The 23,841-nt window shown below is 40.7% G+C and overlaps 1 protein-coding gene across 2 annotated transcripts; it reads right to left on the reverse strand.

The window, feature by feature from the left end:
* Positions 1 to 843: 843 nt before the first annotated feature.
* Positions 844 to 23,804, reverse strand: SPTY2D1 (SPT2 chromatin protein domain containing 1). Of its 2 annotated transcripts, XM_032359219.1 has the most exons (7): positions 23,712 to 23,804; positions 23,174 to 23,558; positions 12,058 to 12,172; positions 9,727 to 11,328; positions 7,922 to 8,093; positions 5,551 to 5,628; positions 844 to 4,020 (listed from the first exon to the last, which is right to left on the reverse strand). In XM_032359219.1, exons 2-7 carry the CDS (start codon positions 23,231 to 23,233, stop codon positions 3,927 to 3,929), a joined length of 2,121 nt encoding a protein of 706 aa, XP_032215110.1. In that variant the 5' UTR covers positions 23,234 to 23,558; positions 23,712 to 23,804; the 3' UTR covers positions 844 to 3,926. The 2 variants fall into 2 exon arrangements, with proteins under 2 accessions (XP_032215110.1, XP_032215111.1); XM_032359220.1 differs by lacking the exon at positions 23,174 to 23,558 and having other exon boundaries at positions 23,712 to 23,801.
* Between the last annotated feature and the right edge of the window lie 37 nt (positions 23,805 to 23,841).

The following is a 23,841-nucleotide window of genomic DNA, read 5'->3' on the forward strand; positions in this document are numbered from 1 at the left end:
TATTATTCTGGACGCTTGAGCCCTAATTCTTTGTAAGCTCTCTAGAGGTGGTTTGGGATTTTCTAACCTTGAGGGGAGTTGGGGGGTGGGGCGGGGGAAGAACCTGAGAGCAAGTACTTTTGAAGCAAACTGTATGGAACTTTTCCCATCCTGTGGCTACGTGGGGTGACTGATAGTTCCATTGTTCAAAAGGGCAATGTTACCACCAAAGTAGATCTTTTGGTTATGCAGGTAACATTTTGTCGATGACTGTTTGGTTTGTTTGCTAAACTCTCTTTAAGTGGCCCTGGGCACTGAATGGATTGCCCTTATTTTTTATGTTAAGAAAATAGAACTCAAAAGCCATAAGCAACACTGTGTAATCCTGACTCTAGGATATTACCATCTCTTATACCTCTTATGTGACCAAGACTATATCTCATCCAGTTAAGTGCCTGCATTCTCTGGCTGCACAGCTGTGCCCATTTGCCTCCTACATATCCCAAAGGACTCATCTCAAGTTATTTCAGGCTCTTTCTATAAGGGATCAGAACCTGCTCATTTTCTTGACAAGAACTATATACCCAGTTCTTCTTCCTTCCAGTTTCCTGAGTATACCTCCAAACAATTCTCCTAACCTGGGTATCTGGTAGCAGACCAGCTCTTAAGCTGGTGGGGGTGGGAGAGGTGTCAGTTGTGAGCGGACACGAATGTGTCAGGGGGAAAGAACAGTTGTGTGTGTATAAGGAGGCAAATCCCACCTTAAGTCTGATGAGCCTACTGGGGGTTCTAGCTGAGAAAATGTTCAGGGCAATGGGAGAAGGAATATCTGAGTTTTGGTAAATAAAGGCAAACCAGTGAAAATATCAATAAAATATTTTTAATGCCTACAATTTCTTTTATACATAAATTGCAAAACTTTCACCTGTATATGCAAAAGTAGATTCTCTTGCAGGTCAACAGCACCAGAAAACAAGCTAAGCTAGGTAAATGTTTTCTTTTTTAAAACTTGATTTGTCCATTATGTAAAAGACATGATGGATTTAATAACTCCAAAGAAATCTATATCTCACTCTTAAGCATACACTGAACACCTGAATATTTATTTTATCACATCCACTCACAAAATAAATAGTAGTCTAATATATTCAGCACATTGAAAATAAACCAACCAGTCTCTCTTCATATATTTATTCTCTTTCCAAACATGTTTTGGTCTCGTGCTATATCTCAGAAATGTACTAATAGCTGCTTTTAAGTTACAAAATACAAAACAGTAATTTCTTGGAGAGAATCTTGGGGTAACATTAAAAAAATGAAATTTCGAGTTCCCATATACTTTCTTTTTTGTTAACAGTCTTTGAACCCTCTCCTGGTGCACATGTAAGGCTGTCTGTGACATGTGGTACCCTGGCCTCCAAGGGACATAACTGCATTTACAGTTTAGAGAAAATACAAAGACAAGTTCTGAAAGTAGCTTGAAAAGAAAGTGCCCCTTGCTTTGACATAACAACATCAAAAGCAAGTGGGACTGTGCAATCAGAGCCATATGAGTTTTATGAAAACTACTTTCCTTTCACATCATCTGTAGAGAATGCCACACCCATGATCATGTAACATTACAATCGTGAAATAACATTACTACATTCGTGAATTAACATTACCCAATAAAAGGCACATCTTCAGATATTGAATTAATAAAATCTGAAAACCAAAATGGTAGAGGATACGTTAAAAACCAAGCACTTAATTTGTAAACCTTGATAAAATAACAGCTTATTCCAGTTTCTTCAAAGATTTGTGGGCTTTTCGAAAGAGCGGTCAGAAACTGCAGAACAAAATGGAAGACAGGATTTGGAAACAAGGCCAAGACTAATCTAAAAGACTTTCTCAGGACTTTCTTTTTAACTGAGCTACAGAAGTGCCCTTTTATAATGCTGATGCTGAAGAATAACATCCGTAGAAGAAATGCATTCAAAAGTGATACCTAAGGACACAACCTTTTCAAGGTCTGGAACTTTTATTATCTAGCACAGTGGTGCCTTTAAGTACAAATAACTGCATATTGAATAAAGTGCTAGTAAAATTTAAGCCACGAGAAATCTTTTGGCTATGATAAGCACTTGATTGTAATAGATTTTCAAAGTCTGCATATTGAAAAATACATCCAAGAAAAAATCCTTTGAAGGGGGGCAGGGGGGGGAGCACAAGAGTGACAGCAAAGGAAATAATGTTCCAAACCTGTTTCATTACATGGAACAGCACACTACCTTTCACTGAAGGTATTTGAAATGGGTGAGAGGCAGCTGATAGGATTTTCTGCCAGTGTAACAGTTCTGTGTGGATGTTAGAAAGGGTGTTATTCCTAGTGATAAATACATCTTTCACAGGATTCAGCTTCTAAGTTAAATCCTTAAACTTTTGAAATTTGAAACTCAATTCAAAATGAGAGAGTCTTAAGGGCCTGGGTCACATGGCTATCCCGTTAAGGGAGGCTAACAACAGTCATCTCTACAACCAAACTAGAATAAAGCTTTATGGATAAAAAGGAATACATGAAAGCAACCTGGAACTGTTTTACAAGCTTATGTCCCACTGCCCCCAACCCTCCACATTTAGAACCTAGGACAAATACTCTCTAGCATCGTATCTCATTTTCTGTTGTTGACTTTCCTTGAGACTTGGCTTCTCTCCAGCCAGAATCTATGTCAGCCTGACTGGAATTGCCAGGATTTGAGACTTAAGAGATATCAGTCTATAAATATGACTTGAAAAAAGTGAGAATGAAGAAAGTTCCACAGCCCAGTGAAACACTAGTAACAGGGAACATCCTTTCCAACTTGGGAAAAACATCTCTTCACAGTGCATAGTTTGAAATAAAAGTGCAATATGGGCAAAAGAGAAGGTGGTGCTCTTGATACACATGAATTTAGTTTTTGGTTTTTGCCATTAATTGCTAAAGAATTTAAGATAAAATGCAGTCATTATATCAAGAGGTACAGGGGTACCTTTTCCAAAATATTTTTATAATGAAGGAAGAGAATAAAAGGGAGGCTCCCATGTTACTTCCTCAGTTTTTAAACTATTACTCTTCCAAATCTAATGTTTGAATAAAATAAGCATTTTTCTTCAATATAAAAATGAATTTTGTAGATAAAAATCAATCAGCACAGTGACCTTGTCTATTTTATACTAAAGCCAACATAACAGTATATCTGAAAGGAAAACTTGGAAACATATTTTTAAAACTAAATGGCATAACTTGTATTTTAACTTGAAAAAAAAAATTTTAATTGCCTTATCACCTAAATTAGTGAATAAGAATGCTCAGCATCCAATCCACAAATAATGCAGAATACAGTATAATTTATTCTACTTTTTACTTCAGTCACAGAGATGATATCCATATGATAATTATAAAGCCTACTCTACATTTTCAAGTTCTCAATCCAAACATATAGATTAGGACAGGTCACTTTATTGCTGGCAACATTCATGGAAGGGGCCAGGTTCCTCATTGAAAGACAAAGTTAATTGGGAGCCGGGCAGTGCCCTACTCACACATCAGCAGAATTATGAAGTCATGAGGCAATCCTTTTTGTTTCCTTTTCGAAGTAGCAAAGGAACAATGTTAAGATTGGCTGGCTGGTGAGTGGCCCCACCTTAAGAGTGCATAGCTCATCAGGATCAAGGCTGGCACCTGTGAACAGTTAACTTCCTAAGAGCACTCAACTGGGCATTCTATCATCTGCATTACAGATTTAACCCTGGAAAGTATTTGAAAATACTTTATGCTCCAATGACAGCCTGCAAATGACAGTATGCATTCCTTCTCCTTGAGTACCCAAGTATAAATCTATAATCATAAAGGGGATTCTTCATTCTGAAGGCAGGACCTCCTTGCAACAGAGTCTCCAGAATTTCACAAAAATAAATACAAGCAACAGCTAACGCTTCTTCAGCTTCTTGGCCTTTCGACGCTTCATTTCTTCTTCTTCACGTCTCATTTCCTCTAAGTCCTCCTGCATACCTAGTCTTAGACTGTCAAAAAAAAAAAAAAGTAATTGTCAATATACATGAAATTAACACTCTTTAAAAATTAAAAGCAGGGGCGGCTGGGTGGCTCAGTGGGTTAAGCCGCTGCCTTCGGCTCAGGTCATGATCTCAGGGTCCTGGGATCGAGCCCCGCGTCGGACTCTCTGCTCAGCAGGGAGCCTGCTTCCTCCTCTCTCTCTCTCTCTGCCTGCCTCTCTGCCTGCTTGTGATCTCTCTCTGTCAAATAAATAAATAAAATCTTTAAAAAAAAAAATAAAAATAAAAATTAAAAGCAAAAAAATTTTTTTTTAAATTTTATTTATTTATTTGACAGACAGAGATCACAGGCAGAGAGGCAGGCAGAGAGAGAGAGGGAAGCAGGCTCCCTGCCGAGCAGAGAGCCTGATGTGGGGCTCGATCCCAGGACCCTGGGATCACGACCTGAGCCGAAGGCAGAGGCTTTAACCCACTGAGCCACCCAGGCGCCCCAAAAGCGAAATTTAAACTGAGAGCTCACATGGAACGTGCTGATGCATTAAAAATGCCTCAAAGCTTTACCACTGAAAACAAACTAGCAGGTGTACTTTTTACTAGGAGCCTCTGCCACTGACTTCACTTACAGTAGAAAAAAGACCTCAAATAAAACCTCAACACAAAATATCTTAATGTTCCCAATAAAGTAGTAAAATATAAATTACTTATGATTAACAGCTTTTAAAAATAAGAAAATTTAGTCAATAAATAAAATAACATTCTATATTTATCCCCTCCCTCCATTCATATCACTTCTCAGATCCCTAATGCCAGTAGTTGTATAGTTTAGCAAGACAGAGATGTGTCTGATATAGAAAGGGAATTAAGGATGGGGAAAGAAGGGTGTCTGCCTTTGGCTCATGTCATGATCCCAGGGTCCTGGGAGCGAGCGTGGCATCAGGCTCCTGCTCAGTGGGGAATCTATTTCCCCCTCTGCCTCTGCTCCCACTCTCTCTTGCTGTCAAATAAATAAATGAAATCTTTTAAAAAAAAAAAAAAAAAAAAAAAAGGGCGCCTGGATGGGTCAGTGGGTTAAGCCTCTACCTTCAGCTCAGATCACGATCCCAGCTCAGATCATCTGATCCCAGCTCAGATCGAGCCCCACATTGGGCGCTCTGCTCAGCAGGGAGCCTGCTTCCCCCCACCCCTTCTCTCTGCCTGCCTCTCTGCCTGCTTGTGATCTCTGTCTGTCAAATAAATAACAAGAACACATTGCAATGAGATGAGAGGCGGCTTCCAGCACTTACTGCGTGCCCATATGGGTGAGGCACTGCACTAGGCAACTTGGTACACATTATTTTAATACGGTACCTCAGTAAGTAAAAACAGTAAATTCTCATTTTACAAACAAGACAACAGATTTGAAAACGCACAGCAAGTAAGCAGGATTTTAATTCAGAACTATGTGGCTCAAAGCTGCTGCTCCCAATGGTGCATGCAACTGAAGCAGGAAACAGAACGTTCAGGACATTTCTACACAAATGTGTTAAGTTTTGTGCTTACCTCTTTGCTTCTTCCTTCTGCTGTTCTTTCCAACTACTCTCCATGTAACGTAAGGCATAATCACTTTCATCTTTGTATCTGATAAGAGGAAATCAACGTTATTAAAAAAGTCCCAACTTCCCAGTTTTAAAAAGGAACTGCCAACCTCCTGGTTTAAAAAATCAGGATCTTTAGAACAGAAACACACACAGAATTACTCTTTCTCGCTTGTCAAGGAGTGAGGGGGGTAGAGGATGGGTTGAGGGGAGTTTCTGAAAGCAACTATTCCTGAATTTCATGTTGATCGCGATACCAATCCAAAGATGTTCACCTCTTTCACCTCTAGTTACAGGATAGTTTATATTAAAATTCTGAAAGTACAATATCCATGAAATTATATACATATTAATCTCATTTGAGCTTCATGAGAAAGGGAAGGACTTTAGAACAGAGACTGAAGGAGCGCCTGGGTGGCTCTGTCAGTTAAGCATCTGCTTTCGGCTCAGGTCATGATTCCAGGTTCCTGCGAATGAGCTCTTCATCGGGCTCCCTGCTCAGTGGAAAGCCTGTTTCTCCATCCCCCTACTACTCCCCCTGCTTTTGTGCTGTCAAATAAATAAATATCTTAAAAAAAAAAAAAAAAAAAAAGAATAGGCACTTAAGCAGGCAGAATAGTGGCTTGATCAAGAGAATGTAACTAGCTAATGACATTACTAATATTAGATATTTAAATCTGATTTTTCTTCCAGTTCTTTTTACTACTAAATACCTTTTTTTTTTTTTTTTTTTTGGACATAGAGATTTTTTTTATTTGACACAGAGAGGGAGAGCACAAGCAGGGAGAGCAGCAAAGAGAGAGAGAGAAGCAGGATGTCTGCTGAGCAGGAAGCCTGATGCAGGAATCAATCCCAGGACCCGTGACCTGAGCTGAAGGCAGACGCTTAACAGACTGAGCCACCTAGGTTCCCTAAACATTTATTTATTTAATTTATTTAAAATATCTTAAAACAAAACAAAACAAAAAAAACACCTTTTCTTAGGATTGCCTTCTAACTTCTCATATTTGATGGCTTTAAAGAGGATGGCAAATGTCGAGCGATAGGCACTGAGATAAGTCCCTTCTGTTTTACACATATACTATATTTAATCCTTCTAGATGTCATTTTTTTTTAGATGTCATTTTTAATTTATTTGAGAGGGAAAAGAGAGAGTGAGCAGAGGGAGGGGCAGAGACAGCGTCTCAAATGGACTCCACACAAGCTCAGAAGTTAATGTGGGGCTCGATCTCACGACCCTAGGATCACCACCTGAGCTGAAACCAAGTGTCTGCTCAACTGACTTTGTCACCCTGGTGTCCCCTTCTGGATGTCATTCTAAAAATAATTCACTCAAGGGGTGCCTGGGTGGCTCAGTGGGTTGAAGCCTCTGCCTTAGGCTCAGGTCATGATCTCAAGGTCCTGGGATAGAGCCCCGCACCAGGCTCTCTGCTCAGCAGGGAGCCTGCTTCCTCCCCACCTCTGCCTGCCTCTCTGCCTACTTGTGATCTCTGTCAAATAAATAAATAAAATCTTAAAAAAAAAAAAAAAAAAAACTTCACTCAATTTTTTTCAGCTAGTAAGTGGCAGAACTTATATTCAAACCCTGAACTGTCCTCTATACAAGGCTTCTCAAACTTTAACGTGCATATGAATTACCTGGGAGCCTTATAAAGGTGATTTAGATTTGGCAGCTCTGAAATGGGGCCTGAGCCTGCTGGGGCCTTTCTGATTCTGTTGTCATATGTTATCAGTGATTTTGGTCCCATACTGACCACTGTCCAGGGACCACACTTTTGAGCAGCACAGCTTTTTACATCAAATGAAAAGCAGATGTCAGATCAGACCAGCTTTCAACGTAGCTCTGTGGATGGCGAGTTAAAAGCCAATCTAGTGCTCCAACAGTAAACTGCTTCACTCTCATTAAATATACATCCTATAAAGAGTTTAAAAAGGTATTTTTGGGGGGCACCTGGGTGGCTCAGTGGGTTAAGCCTCTGCCTTCGGCTCAGGTCATGATCTCAGGGTCCTGGGATCAAGCCCCGCATGGGACTCTCTGCTCAGCAGGGAGCCTGCTTCCCCCTCTCTCTCTGCCTCCTCTCTGCCTACTTGTGCTCTCTCTGTCAAATAAATAATAAAATCTTAAAAAAAAAAGGTATTCTTGGCATGCAACTACACAAAAATTTCTGACTTAATTCTTAAATATTAAATGCCAAAAGAGTACATCTAAAGAATAATCCTATAGTTCCTAATAAAGAATTGTGTTCAATGCCTCTACTACTATTGTTTGCTTTGACTTCACAGCCTGAGTCATTCAAAACAAGTGTATCATTTGTCTAAATCTTCTTTAGTCTTACTTTTTTCGGTCATAGCCAAAGATCTCTCGAATGTGCTTGGATATTTCTTCCTGAGGTTCTCCTTCATCTTCAATAAAATCTTCCATTTCCGAGTCATATTCATCATCATCTTCCTCCTCTTCATATTCTCGCTGCCTTTTGTAACCACTAGGGAAGGGAGGTCTTTGAGAAACTTAAGAAGAGAAAAGCCATTATTTATGTGAGTATTAAAACTGAAAGTAGTCCCAACAAAGTTCACATAAACTGAGATTTTGAGAACTCATTAAGACAGTATCCTGGGGCGCCTGGGTGGCTCAGTGGGTTAAGCCACTGCCTTCCGCTCAGGTCATGATCTCAGGGTCCTGGGATCGAGTCCCGCATCCGGTTCTCTGCTCAGCAGGGAGCCTGCTTCCCTCTCTCTCTCTGCCTGCCTCTCCATCTACTTGTGATTTCTCTCTGTCAAATAAATACATAAAATCTTTAAAATGCAAACTATTAAAAAAAAAAAAAAAAAAGACAGTATCCTCAAGAACCAGAGTCAGCGTGCTGGCCGGTAGCAGGGAGTCATTATTACATCATCCCCGCTGCTTCGTGTTGTTTATAAATGGCTTACTGGAAGCATCTGTTACATTTTCTAGCCTAGCAATTCCCTTCCTTCTGGATTTAAAAAACTGGTAAAATTAAAAAAACAAAATAGCTTACAGGATCATTAACTTTTAGTTTTACCAAGAAAAGACATTCAAAGCTAACAACCTACCATCTACTATCACCAAAACTTAGGCACATTTTTTAGAAGTTCAACAAGATAAGAAAGATTCCCAGAATTATGGATAAATTGTTCAAAATGAGTAAGGCTAACTTTAAAAAAACTCACTATATTATCCTTATTTTGTCATTTTGCCAAAAGACTGATTAAAGCTTTGCAGAAGACAGACACTGATCAGTGGATTAGCACTGGGAACAACTGCTTTCTAGTCCTTGATTAGAGTTCCTCCTTCTGTTGTTCTCGAGTTATTGTTAATATGCATGGCCTATCTCCTCAGAGCAGGGTTTCCTTCTCAACCGCTGCACTACTGACATTTGGGGCCAGATCATTTTTTGTTGTGAGGAGACTGTACTGTGCATTGTAGGGTGACAGCGGCATCTCTGGCCTCTATCTCAAAGATGCCAGGAGCATCCCTACCCCCAACTGTGTCAGACAAAAAGGTCTCCAGACACTGCCAAATGTTCACGGAGCATCAGAATCATCCTTGGTTGAGAACCAAGGTTCTAGATGAATTAAGAAGTTTAAAGCATGGATCTCATGTTTTGTTTCTTTTTATATTCTCATGGCACCCAACAAGTAGTTTAACAAATGCTTATCACCATGAAGAAAAGCAGAAACACAAGGGCAATCAGAAACAGTTCCTGGTAGATGGTGGGTACTTAACAGATGTCTGATGAATAAACAATGCACCAAAAGGCTTCAACTGTACAAATATGGTCCAGCTTTTGAAGAAGAGTCTCTCTAGCCCTCGTGAAAAGGTAAAGATGAATTAACTCACTGAACCACATAAGGCATATACACTCACCCTGTCTTACAAATCACAGAGCCAAGTTTACTGCACTTGGAGATGTTACAGGGGTGAACACAGAGGGTCCTAGATAACTCTTTCTGAAGCCCTTTCCAAGTTATGATCACTCAAGGGACTCTTAACACAACATCAGGATTTTATCAACACAAGAGTATGTGGAAGGGTTCACAAGGCCTCTGGTTATCTAAAACAAAGTATTCTTTCCAATTTCCTGGTAACAAATAAATATTCTTAGGGTAAGGGACAATTTACCTTGAGCAGATCTGTAGCCAGATAAGGAAGGCTTCATTCCATTCATCTGTCCATTGCTGGATCGGCTAATTATATTCTTGGAAGAAATTGTTTCTGAGACAACGGTGCACTTGGGCTTTAGGGGGAGACTAGAGCTACCAACTGGTCGCCCAGGTCCCAAGCTGCTCACTGGTCTTCCGGGCCCTGAACTACTGACAGTCCGTCCAGCCAGAACTGAGCCACTTACTGATTGACCAGGGCCACTGACTGGCCGCCCAGGGCCACTGACTGGCCGCCCAGGGCCACTGACTGGTCGCCCAGCGCCACTGACTGGCTGCCCAGGGCCACTAATTGGCCGCCCAGGGGGGCCAGAGCCACTCACTGGTCGTCGAAGGTCATGTGGACTGCGCATAGGTCGTCCAGGGCCACCAGAGCTGCCCATAGCTCTCCCAGAACCACCTGAGCCACTGGTGGGTCGCCCAGGGCCACTTGAGCTGCCTGCAGGGTGCCCAGGGCCACCTGTACCACTGAGCGTCCGTCCGGAGAGACTTAAGTCACTGGCTGGCCTCTTGGTCCCACTGACCGATCGCTCAGGTCCTGAGCTGGAGGAGCTGCCATTCTGGCGCCTGGGCACAGGGCCAGAACTAACTGTAGGCCGAGCAGTCCCTGTCCCAGGCCGTCCAGAAGCTGCGCTGGAGCTACTGCTTGGCTGCCTGGTACCTGGACTCTTAGCTTTATTGTGTGGGGTAATCATGAGCCCAGGCTTGGAATGGCTAAGATGGGGAGGAGATTTTTTGGCTTTGTGCTCAGTAGCAGATTTCTGAGTCCCTTTAGCAGAAGTCTTTGGGACACTTGGTGAATAGGTACTGGAGTGGGGCTTTCCAGCCCCATTGAAGACAGGTCTGTCATGGCTCTCACGAAGTAAGGGTTGAGAACAATTGACAGATCCTGCTTTGGTCCTCTCTCCTGGCATGGATTTGGATGAAGACACACCTAAGTGTTTCTCAATGGCTGTGCTGGGTCTGGATTTCTTCTCAGCATGAGGAAGGGGAGTACCCTTGGAAGAAGGATGCTTGCTAAGTTTTGTGCCCACACTTTCTTTCTGAGAGGGTGCCTTTTTGGTTGGAGGTAGTCTTGCATCTGTCTCAAGTCTCCTTTTCCTCTGCTTTCTTTCAAGAAATTCTCGCTCCCTAAGTTCTTCTGCAGTCATAGGCCGCTCTTCTGTTTTCTTCACTGCCTTGATCTCCACTGGCTCGTACTGCTTTTTCTCAGCCAGCCTGAGTAGATCAGTGAAGTTCATGAGCGGTGGGGCACTTTTAAGGGGGACCTTTGGTTTGCTTTCAACTTTGGGAGGTTCTTGCTCTTCCTCATACTCCTGCTCTGACTCTGCTTGATTGTATTCTAAGAATTCATCTTCTTCTTCCATCTCATACTCTTGTTCTGTTCCCTGGCTAGTGTGGCGCTCCACTGCCTGCCTCTTCTTTGACTTTTCCTCAACGGGAATCCCGTTGTAACCATGGAAATTATCCTTTGTCCTTTTGGCCATAGCTCTTGCTTTCTTGTCATGTTTTAGCTCAATTCTCTTTTTCACTAGTTCTTCTTTTCTCCTTTTCTCCTCTAAAGCTAAAAGAGACAAAACAAGAACAAAGTATTTCAAGGTCTGGAAGTCTCAAGCATTTCATCTGAAATCAATAGGGGACCAAAATACAAGCAAGACTCAAGTTTCAGTTTGAAGACATCTAGGAATGAAATGAGGAAGTCCTTTGAACAAGTATCTGTTGAGTCATCTTTACATAGTGAGTGGGTCACATATGGGTCTTTCAATATGACAAAGCAGGTGAGAAATTGGGCTTTTAGTTTTAAATATAGGAAGTAACTCATACCAAATATATATCAAGTTAAAGAAACAGTAGGACCCATTTCACAGGCATTATTAATTATGAATAAATGAATACTTACATGTATTAAATCAGTTTCCTTGTCATTTGCCTGAGGTAAAACTACTGCTTGAGTTTACTGGTCTTCAAAAACTGTCCCTATTTTAACCTTTTAAGATAGCATTCTTGATAATAATAATAAAAATTAAAAAACAAAATACGTAGAAACAGTTTCAAAATGAAGGTCCAAGAGTGGAATTCCTATTGGATCTACTATGGCCAAGTGGAAGATATGGTCACTACCCCAAAAGCTCTTCAGAGGAAATAACATATGTAATCCTCTAAATACAGCTGATTTAGACACATGCACAAATCCATTAGCCTATTATGTTATAACAAGCATCCACTAGTTAAGTACAAGCTAGTTGTGAAGGTGGAAGACTTTAAAATTGAGAATAAGATTACAAATGCATACCTTTTTGCCTGAGCTCCTCTTCTTTTCTTCTGAGAAAAGCCTGAACGGCTGCAGACTGGACACCCTTAACTTTCGGGTCTTTTTTGGGAGGCCCCACTGCCAAACTATACCTTTTCTAAAAAGAAAAGGAGTAAGAGTTACAATCATTTCAACTTTTTAAAAATGTATTTGCTATTAGGTGTAAGGCACCATGCCAAACAATCAAGAGGCTTAATTATTGACTGAAAAACTGATTCTGAATAATTAAGACATCATATAACCCATATGAAAGCTTAACTATAAAATTTTGGTCTGAACAGAATTATGCATGACAGGTTTTAGGCATAGAATTTCTTTGTAACATCCTAAATAATGCATAAGTGAACAATTCAGAGAAATAACATTTTTGGGTTATTTTACCAAGAAGGTATTTGGACTGGGAGACTTTTGAAAAGAAATCACCACTTAGAACATTTTTTTTTCCCCCAGATTTTATTTATTTATTTGACAGAGATTACAAGTAGGCAGAAAGGCAGGCAGAGAGAGGAAGGGAAGCAGGTTTCCTGCTGAGCAGAAAGCCCAATGAAGGGCTCAATCCCAGGACCCTGAGATCATGACCTAAGCTGAAGGCAGAGGCTTAACCCACTGAGCCACCCAGGCACCCCTAGAACCGACTGTTTAAAGAAAAATTTTTTAAAGATTTTATTTATTTGAGAGAGGGAGAGAGAGAGAGGAAAAGCACGCGAGCTCGCGCAAAGGACAAGGTAGGGAGGGGCAAAGGGAGAGAGAGTGAAGCAGACTCCCAACAGAGCAAGAATGCAGGGGCAAGGAGTGGGGGGCAGGAGTGGAGGGTTGGCTCTATTCCAGGACTTTGGGATGGTGGCCTGAGCCAAAAGCAGAAGCTTAACCAACTGAGCCACCCAGGCACTCCTGGGTTGTTTTAAAATTCTGATTTAAAAACAAAACAAAACAAAACAAAACAAAAAAACGGGGTGCCTGGATGGCTCAGTGGATTAGGCCGCTGCCTTCAGCTCAGGTCATGGTCTCGGAGTCCTGGGATTGAAACCCGCATCGGGCTCTCTGCTTGGCAGGGAGCCTGCTTCCCCCCCTCTCTCTGCCTGACTCTCTGCCTACTTGTGATCTCTCTGTCAAATAAATAAATAAAATTAAAAAAAAACAAAAAACCCTTCCTTAGAACTAAGCCTTTCAAAGTCTAACTTTTCAAGCAAATAGAAAAAACTACTCATAAGTTTCTCCCTTGAGTACCTTATTCCACGTTTTCTAGTAGAGACTCACGGCTACATAGGTTATTCTGTTTATAACATCAAACACTGAGATTTTACTTTGACCCTAGGCAAAGCAGATGGCAAACCACAGCTAAAAAGTATTTCAAAGAAATCTAAGCAGCAAGAAGTACCCAATTCTCTTATAACCTTTAACCATAGCTCTTATGTTCATTAAATATATATATATATTTTAAGATTATTTATTTATTTATTTGACAGACAGAGATCACAAGCAGGCAGAGGGAGAGAGGGGGAGGCAGGCTCCCGCTCAGGAGAGAACCCGATGTGGGGCTCGATCCCAGGACCCTGGGATCATGACCTGGGCTGAAGGCAGAGGCTTAACCCACTGAGCCACCCAGGTGCCCCTATGTTCATTAAATATTAATATGCCACATAAACCATTTAGACAGGTTTCTACATCACCCAAAAAGTACTAACATTATCCTGGCACAGGTGGTATTTCTCTGTGCTTTGATTTTTATGTAATGACATTGGGAAATGACTACCACTATAGGTGTGTTAATCTGAACTATGATAGGAAAAAAATTTCCATTTTATGAGTGCATCATTAGAGGAGTAACTCAGAATACAGAAAACAGAATAACTCAGATTAGGATGATTCAGCTCTAGGACCACTGCACATTAAATATATGGGTAAATAAGTTTTTAAATACCCTCCCTTATTAGTTAGATGACATTCTTATCTACGGTACCTGTTGTGCTAGTTAAAAAGGAAACACTAACCTCTGAACACAAATTGAGCTACTTAAGAACCAAAAATCTGATTCCCAAAATGTGCATGAAATTCCTAGAGGAAACCCAAAGGATCCATGCTTACTATGTGGCTGGCAAATATAAGGCATCCTGAAACAGGCTGGAAGTTCCAGCTACATTATTCACTGACAAAGCTGGCCACGGAAGCAGGCCCTAATCCAACCTGAAAATCCTGCATTATAGTGATGCTGCAACCTGATACACCCCCTGACCGAAATCCCAGATTCCTTTCCCGGTCACTTTGGCTGAGTCACAATAAAATCCAGTAGTAAGTCTCTATGTTTGTAAATTCAATAGTAGGCCCTTTCCATTGTGGACTGGGGCCCCATATTTAAAGGAGAAAAGGAGAGGGAAAGGAACACTTAGAGAAGAATACTGCTTTACCTAACTAGCCAAATAAAATTGTCCTGATTTACAAGAACCTCAAACATAGACCTTATCTACAAGAAGTTCACCTTTTTCTAATGGAAGAGCCATCATGAATATGATTTAAGTTGCATAAGACATAATACAGACTCATAAGGAGACACATACACACACTTCACCCTATCCCATTAGGTAGATTTGTAAGATGAAAGATGGATTCTTGTGTCTGCAACTACTTGGTCCATAGATTCACCTGCCAAATCGAAGCTTATACAAGGTTTCTCCCACAAAATATCAATATACATGTAGTGTTACCTTAAACAGCATTGGTTCATTATCTTGCTGTTACAGCAATGAGCACTTCCTAATTTGATTTCAGGATAGAAATCTTTCTTCCTAATCTGGGATTTCAAAAGATAGGTAATGGGATAGGACTAGCTGAAAAGCTACTCACGACTAAATACAAGCATCCAGGGAGAAAACAACAGTATCAATGGGGGCAGAGTTGACTAAGCTTCAGTCATTTGCATAACACCTTCAATAATTTTTGCCCTTTTAGTATGCCACCTGTATTTTTACTAATTTTAAGAGACCTAACACCATGACATTATTATAGTTTTACTTCAAACAATAATATCCATGAAATGACTGGTTTGAAAGGCCACATTTTTCCAAGTCATACTAAAATACAACCATTTTATATATATATTTATATATATATGTAACACACACACATATATATACACATATATATGCATATATATATACACATATATATGCATATATATATATAAAAACTATGAGAACTAAGAGCATTTATGTATCACCTAAAATCACTGTACAGCCAGAGCTATATGCACTGCACTTTGGGAAACACCAAAAAGGAACTTAAAAATACAGGAAAGCCAGAACCCAAAGGAGAGGGTATTCAGGATCTCAGATTCACTCAAAAAAGAATTCCAAAAAGTATCCACCTATTTCCATCCATTCACACTGCCAATTTTAAATTCAGCTTTTCTGTTCTAACACTCCGAATCCTCTAGCGTACTTATTAAGCTGGCTTTACATTTAACCCAATAATTTTGCAGTACTTTTTGTCCTGTCCTGTGATGTAGAAGGAATTCAATGAATCTATAAAAAGTCTTATTTCATGGGTCTGCTAGGAAACAAGAAGGGCAAGGTTCTAACTTGATGAGGTTTAATCTTATTCACTGACATGAGCTGAATCATAATAAATAGTTTCTTAGATCCTTTGTAGCTTGATGCACTCAAAAGCCAATACCAGGTAAATACTGAAATATTCTCTTTAAAATATTCTCTTAGGCAAAGTTTAAGTCAAAACCTAGAAATCTGGGGTTAAAAAAAGGGGGGCTGGGTCTTCACAGGTGATTTTCTTAACAGTTGTATTGAGATATAACTCACATACCATAAAATCTACCCACTTAATGTGTACAGTTCATTGGTTTTTAGTATGTGTACAGTTCAGAGAGTTGAACAATCATTAGCATTACTGGATTCAAGACATTATCCCCCAAAAAAAATCTCTTACCTTTTAGCAGTCATCCCCACTTCCTTTTGCCCCTCTGCCCCTGGCAACCACTCACCTACTTTCTGGCAACCACTAACCTACCTTCCTTTGCCAATTCTGGACATTTCATATAAATGAAATCATGTACCCGGTGTACATTATATAGTGATATGTATCACAATATAAGGTAAACTTTATAGGCCATAGACAAATGCTTATATATATGAGTGCTTATATAACATATGTAAGATTTTTCAATTTTAAAAACCCTTATTGTTAATTTTCACTTGACTCTACTATTAAGTTTGAAAATAGATGCCTTCCAAGGCCAAGAAAGTATCTTTGCGAGAATGCTCTATAAGTTAATTCTTAACATCCCTGAACTGAGAAATTGTAATTATTTCTCTGCCTTAACTAAAATTAAGAAATTATTAGTTTCTATGACCATTAAATGTTTCAGTAAGGATATCATTTTAATTCTTTTGGAGGAAAAACAGAATATATCTAAAACTTTATTTTTATTTTAAACCTAGAATGTTAAAATGACAATTATTTGAGTAATACCTGAGTAAATTTAAATTTAAATGGTGATAATGTAATTTTACTATTGTCAGTGTTGACTTCTCATAATTTTTTTTTTTTTTTTGCTCAAATAAAAACTGAAAGAAAAAAAAAATGAAATCATACACTATATGGCTTCCATGGTCAATTTTATGTGTCAACTTGGCTAGGCTACAGCACTCGTTATTTAGTCCAACACTAATCTAGGTGTTGCTGTGAAGGTATTCTGCAGGGATGGTTAACATCTGCAATCAGGTAACTTTAGGTAAAGCAGTTTACCCTCCATAATGGGGGTGGTACACATCTAATCAGCTGAAGGCCTTCAGAGCAGAAACTGATGTCTCAGAGAAGAAGGTATTTGCCCTACAAATTTCAGACTTGCCAGCCCCCATAATTACATGAACCGATTTCCTAAAATAAATCCTATTGGTTCTGTTTCTCTGGAGAGCCCCGAGTGATACAGGGGCCTTTTGTATTTTGGTATTTTCACTTAGTACAATGTTCTCCAGGTTCATGTTGTAAGATATAACAGTACTTCTTTTTATGGCTGAATATTTCACTGTGCTGATATACCACATTTTATCCATCATAAGTTGATGGGTATTTGTATTTACGTCTTGGCTACTATGAATATTGCTGCCATGAACACATATGTACAGTTTTTTCTGTGTGAGCACCATTTCTCTTGGGTATATCACTAGAGATCTTCCTAATATTGAGCTAGCCAGACCTTTCAAAATGGGAGACTCTGATACCAAAAGATTTAAGATTTGTTGTAATAAAATATATTAGATAATCCCCTAGCCCTACAGTGGTAGCCCAGTAGAGAACCATGTTTTAAAAAGCCTCAGGCTGGGATTCTATTCTATTCTATTTAATAAAGCAGATCTATTTGGCACTTTTTCCTGCATCAGATGGTCACATTTAGCTCTAGCAGCAGCACATCAAGATGCACCCACCAATTCTGAATTGGATTCAAGGCACCAGGCTGCTTCATTGTTTGAGCTTCATGAAAAGCAGCTGGACAAGAGTTTCTTTTATCCTGTGTATCCATTTTATTACACTGCAAGCCAACTCAGTCATTCTGCTGGACCCCAATGAATGATCCACAGCAGTGAAGCTTATGCCATTTAAATACAGTATGAGAGATTTTGCCAAGATTTGTAATTCTGAAGCCAACAGACCTAAAAAACATTAACTCATTTTAAGACATATGTGTTCCTTGCATTGAAATTATACTGCCATGGTCAGATTAAGAAAATAAGGAGTTTTCTGTCTGGAAACCTGTGTTAACCAAATACATTATGCTGGAATCAATAGTCAATCCCTTCTTGAAAGTTGTTCTATACTCAGGAGATAACATATAGTTGTAATAGTAGGAAACATAAATTTCCTGACAGCTTTACATATACTAGAGATTTAGTATTGGTTAGAATTAGGAGTTAGGAATATTCAAAGAGTACTATCCTTGAATTTAATAATCATTACAGAATTTCTGATATGTTCTCAAAACACCATAGTCAGGTCTGGAAAATTAATGGTTTGCATTAGGCTTGCTTAGCTGGGTGGCTAAGAGGATAAAAATAAAACAAGTATGTTGGGGCACCTGGGCGGCTCAGTGGGTTAAGCCTCTGCCTTCAGCTCAGGTCATGATTCCAGGGTCCTGGGATCGAGCCCAGCATCGGGCTCTCTGCTCCGCAGGGAACCTGCTTCCCCCTCTCCCTCTCTGCCTGCCTCTCTGCCTACTTGTGATCTCTCTCTGTCAAATGGATAAATAAAATCTTAAAAAACAAAACAAAACAAAAAAAACAAGTATGTTATTCAGGATCGCTACAGGATCAAATGTAAAATTTACTATTACTGTGTCTATAAAAATATACCTGATTATAAAATGTAGTATTAGATAGGTACCTCAGAGCCTCTAGTCCAACCTCTATGTTAGAAGTGGCCCCAAAGGGGCGCCTGGGTGGCTCAGTGGGTTAGGGCCTCTGCCTTCGGCTCACGTCATGATCTCGGGGTTCTGGGATTGAGCCCCAATCGGGCTCTCTGCTCAGCGGGGAGCCTGCTTGCCCGCCCCCACCCCGCTCTTCCTGCCTCTCTGCCTACTTGTGATCTCTCTCTGTCAAATAAATAAATAAATAAATAATCTTTAAAAAAAGAAAAAAAAAAGAGAGAAGTGGCCCCAAAAGCACAACTGTGTATTTACTGGTTGTCACACAGTTTGCAACAGAGTGTGAATTAGAATCTAGGTCTCCTTGTTTCAGGTCCAAAAGTATTCCCACTACAACATGTTTGTCTCACTTCTAACATAATCCAACACTTTCATCATTTCAGCTCTAACCACAATCTTAAATGCCCCTCTTTAATCTCCATCTGCCTCTTGGATGGTGCCATGACCTCAAACAGGTCCACCACTTAATTTTCTAATCTTATCTTCCCTCACCCTCAGACTATTTCTGTTAACCATGCTGGCACTCTCCCAAACAGACTGTAAATCTCTCTCTACCCACCAGTTTCCAAATTCTGTTGGTTTGCCCTTTAAATTTCTCTCTCATCAGACTTGAGGAGAATTGCCATAAAAAAACCAAGAGTTATTGCCTAAAGCTATATTAGGCTGGAGTTAGGCTGGAATTAGGAAGCTGGATGGGTTTAGGCTTTATAGATGACAACCTTCCTCACATCCAATATACTCTTCATTTAACACAGGATCGTGATTAAGAGCAAGAACTCTGGAGCCAGGTGGCAAATTCCCTGCTCTGCCATTAGCAGCCCTGTCGCTTATTAGCTGTGTGACTTTAGGCAAGTTTCTTCATCTCTCTGGGCCTCAGTTTCCTCATCTGTAAAACAACCTTCCTTATATGGTCATTATAGTGATTAAATTAATTAATATACACAGTGCTTAGAATAGCGCATGGCACCAAGTAAGCATTATAAATATTAACTTGTTATCACTATTGTTCAGAAGGCGATTCTCTTGGGTAAGAGAGAGAAAAGAATCTCTATGGGGGTTAGATTTTCTATAGACCTTCTCCCTAAAACACTGGTTAAGAAGTACTGCTCTAGGCTAGCAATCCAAAATTACTTCAGGCACTGGCAAAGTCACCTTCAGATGCAAGCATGGAGAGCAATCCCATTATAATTGATTATAGACCAAAAGTTCTAAAGTGACTGTCCACAGAAACAACTTTGTTGGCCCATACTGTTCTTTAAAAGGAAACAGGGGCACCTGGGTGGCTCAGCTGGATAACTGTCTGCCTTTGGTTCAGATCATGATTGGAACTGAGCCGTCTTCGGATCAGGCTCCCTGCTCAGTGGGGAGCCTGCTTCTCCCTCTGCCCCTCCTCCTGCTCGTGCTCTCTTTCTCATGCTTTCTCTCTCAAATAAATAAAGAAAATCTTAAAAGAAATAAAAGGAAATACAACTACTATAACATATAGTAGGCTTCTTTTGAATACACAGAGTTTGGCCCGTATCATTTTATATCCAGACTACTTCACAAACTTACATTACCTACCTGGCCCTGCAGACATCTGAATTTCCCACCTCAGTTCAAGTCCCTAAGCTCCTTTTTCAGTACCTATATTCTTTTTGGGGGGGCAGGGGGAGAGAGAGGAAGAGAGGGAGAGAGAATCTTAAGTAGGCTCCACCCCTAGCACAAAGCCTGATTCAAGGCTCAGTCCCAGGACCCTGAGATCACGACTTCAGCTGAAATCAAGTCAGACAAAACAACTGTGCCACCCAGGCACCCCTCAGTATCAATATTCTCATCCTCAAGGGGCTATCACCCCCCAAACCCTTACATGAAGGCTGCTTCTTTACTCTTTGGTTTGAGGATCACACCGGAACTACAGTTATCTTGTCTGGGATGATTTTCAGAGTACAGCTGTAAGTAAGACCAAATAACTTGTCTCATGCACTACAAGCCATCAATTATAGTTACCTGCAACCTACAAGAATCCATATTCCAAGCTCTACTATTCTATTAAAACAAGACACTTTATTTTTCCTAGAGGAACCAGGGAGAAAAAATTTAAGTCATGATTATCAAGAAAAATTTTTCTCCTTTAAACTTAAACAGAGCTTAAGACAATAACTGGTTACATCACCTTGATCAGCTGTTTTTTAAATTCAGTTTTCCATTGGGAAATGATAGCATGCCTAATATTGCTAGGCATGATGCAATATTTCCTTTGTTTTAACTAAAACATTATTATAAAGGTAACTACTTTTCCTAGAAAAAAAAAAAAAACAGGGAAGAAAGAGGTTGCATTACAGAAATGTTCATTGCCTCTCAAACCAGATACAATAGATACCTCTAAAAAATGACACCCTGGAAAGAGTTCAAAGTGGCTGTCCAGGTGTTTTATACATTAGCCTCCCTTGGAGCTAATCAGTGCTAGTCACCCTATGCCCTCTCTATAGCAAAGGTCTGACATAGAAACTCTGAAGACTGAAATCTGAACATCAGCTCTGATAAGATCCAAATGGAAGGTGGGGAAGAAGAGGACTAAAGGGGAAATAAGAACCAAGCACTAGAGAGGGAAGGAGTTATACCTGTCAATTACTGCAAAGCCTCTGTGGTTCTCAGACCATCAATCAATCAATCAATAAAGCTTGTGTCAAACATGGATGGGGGTGTGTATGTGTGTGTGTGACCTGAAATGTTTCTTTACTTGGATGGTTGTTAAGATACCTGCTTTGCAATAATCTATTATACTGTACAATATATATTTCACAATTGATGGTGTGTGCTTTCAGAGGCTTTACTTTGAGCTGATAAAGTAACAGAATAATTAGATGAACCAAGTAAAAGCAAAATCATGGATTAAATTTAACTACTATCTTGCTCTGTTCCTCAACAGTTCCTTTTATGATATACTGCATCTGATATAAAAAGATAAGGATTATAATGGCAACTAAATCAAACTTCTCGGCCTACTAGCTTTTTGTGGGGGTTCGAGAGTAGGCTGGGGAAAGCATGTTTTCATAAAATACATGCTTACATTCCTCTATTAAATTTTAAATGACCTCACCAATTTATGTGACTTTTGTGCTTCCAATCTTTTGTTATTTCAATCACAGATCTGTTGATAATGTACGTATTCTGAAATCTTCTGCCCTAAGAATACCTGCTTTTCTCTCAGCAGCTACTGGTTTTTAGAATAAGAGATGACAAACTTGGCTCTGATCCTTCTAAAGAATATTACTGGACATCAAAGCTAGTATTATCTATGCTTTGACCTCCACTGAAATTCAGGAAGATCTAGAATATGGACTTAATTATGCAAAGATGAATGGTTACCAGCTCCAATATTGATTTGTCTAGGAAATTTACAGTATTTGCAGAAAGTGAATTCTGTTGTTTAAGTTTTCAAAGGTTTAAGCCTATAACTTCCACCTGCAGATCTTATGACTCATGATTTAGGATAATGATTATTCAGAGTATTTGGGATGGGAAATGAATATAGAGCAATTTGATAATTATTATACTGACAGATATCAGTTTTATTTATCAGTTATTTTACTATCTTCAGATTAACATTTTCAAAAGGGTAAAATTAAAAAAAAAAAAGCAAAAAAAGGGCCAGCCTCAGAAGACAAGAAAAGCACAGGAGTGGGAAAAACAAACAAAACAAAACAAAACCACTGCAAATACACAAAAATCTAAGAAATGCAGAACGCATAGTGAGAGCTCAATAAATTCCAGTTGAATTGACTTTAACGGAGAGCTGTTTGAGCTCTACACCTCAGTGCTCAAACCGCAGGTATCACAATGCAATTTGTCGGCTTACAGCTGTGCTGTGGGTACCATCTGAGGATCCAGAAATGATTAGTTTATGCAAAACAGCTACAACCCCGCAAACCAGGCACTCTCCATGACTTCAGCATGTAGATTTTAAAAGTCTTACACCGCTCTGCGAACATTAGCGAACTGGCAAATATTACCGAGCAAATGGGACCTAGATTTCAAACAAAGACAAATCTGGAAGGCCACAAGTAAACGGAAGGTGAAACTGGCTCACCCATTCTGTTGGCCAGGGACTTCGTGGAATCCGCTCAACTTCTCTTCCCAATAGAAAAGGTATTATTAACCCTTTGGGAGGATATAATTTTATCATCTCGTTGGCTGGGTGGGTGGGGCCACAAGTCAGAAAACTTGTTCGAGAAATCACACAGTGTTTAATCCCATCTTCCGCGGGAAATCAGCCAAAAAGCTGTAAGTCCCTAAAACCCCTGAAACTCCCTAACATACATGCTTTCTTCCCAACCCCTGTACTGAAGTTTACGCCGAAGCCATAAACTACTAGTGAAAGATTCCACCATGTACCAGGCACGGTTTCACTCACCAACCTTCACGCAACTCTATGATACCCGCACTGCAAAGCCCATGTTGCAGGGGTGACTAAGCCAGCGAACTTCACTCTCCGGAAGGCTACCACCTCGCACTCCAAGCCCCTTTTCACCCGGGGTCCCCAGGAGTGCATACCCGAGAAAAGGAAATAAGGAGTCCAGGTCTTCCCTCTCCCAGAGAGGACAGGCGGATGCCTGGAAGTTCCACGGGCCACAAATTCCAAACTTGAAGACTCCCTAATCCCTACAGTAGCGCCCGGCTGGTACTTACCGGCACGTTGTTGACACCCTGTCCTTTGGAGGCTATCAGGAGAATTTCCCTGAAATCCATGTTGGCTGAGGCGGAGACACTGGGCCAGGCTTTCGGAAAGAAGCGAAAGTACGCCTTACCGAAGCGCCCAGCAACAGCCAAGTGAACTGCCTGGCCCACCCCTCTCCCACCCCTCCTCAACACGACCACTTCCGGCGCCTTCCAATGCCGTCTGCCCGCCCCTTTTCCTCTTGCGGCCTATATCCTTTCAGGCCCGGCGCTCCGCTCGCGAGTCTCCGGCGTAACTTCCGCTTTCAGGCTCCAGACGCGTAGAACGTGATACGTGGCTGCTGGCGTTAGCTCGGGGGGGCGGGACAAGGCCCTTCACCGACCAAGGAGACGCGGCCTAGTAAAATGAGGGGCGTGGCTAAGGGAGAGAGCGGCTTCCCTGGAGGCCGGGGCGCGCGACCTGATTATCTCGGTGTTCCTTGTGAGCTCTGAGTAGGGTGAGCGAGGGGTGGGAGGAGTAGGAGGGCTGGGAGGGTGAGGGGTTACTTACCAGGCCTCGGCTCGTTGGGTGTCACGGGTGGGCGCTCAGGTCCGAAACGGCGGGGCCTCAACAGCTGAGCCTACAGGTCTCGAGCAGGGGGTTTCAGTTACCGGTTTCTAGACGCTCGTGAAGTTGCGCA

This window comes from Mustela erminea, chromosome 9 (genome assembly GCF_009829155.1).
Source record: "Mustela erminea isolate mMusErm1 chromosome 9, mMusErm1.Pri, whole genome shotgun sequence".
Taxonomy (NCBI): Eukaryota; Metazoa; Chordata; class Mammalia; order Carnivora; family Mustelidae; genus Mustela; species Mustela erminea.

What these genes read in the sequence shown, in the direction of transcription:
- SPTY2D1 (XM_032359219.1), bottom strand. Translation starts at nt 23,233, where the DNA reads ATGGATTTCAGGGAAATTCTCCTGATAGCCTCCAAAGGACAGGGTGTC. An exon ending in TGGCTACAGATCTGCTCAAG is followed by an intron (nt 8,094 to 9,726) that starts GTAAATTGTCCC and finishes TCTCTTCTTAAG; the next exon opens with TTTCTCAAAGACCTCCCTTC. An exon ending in CAGAAGGAAGAAGCAAAGAG is followed by an intron (nt 4,021 to 5,550) that starts GTAAGCACAAAA and finishes TTTTTTTGACAG; the next exon opens with TCTAAGACTAGGTATGCAGG.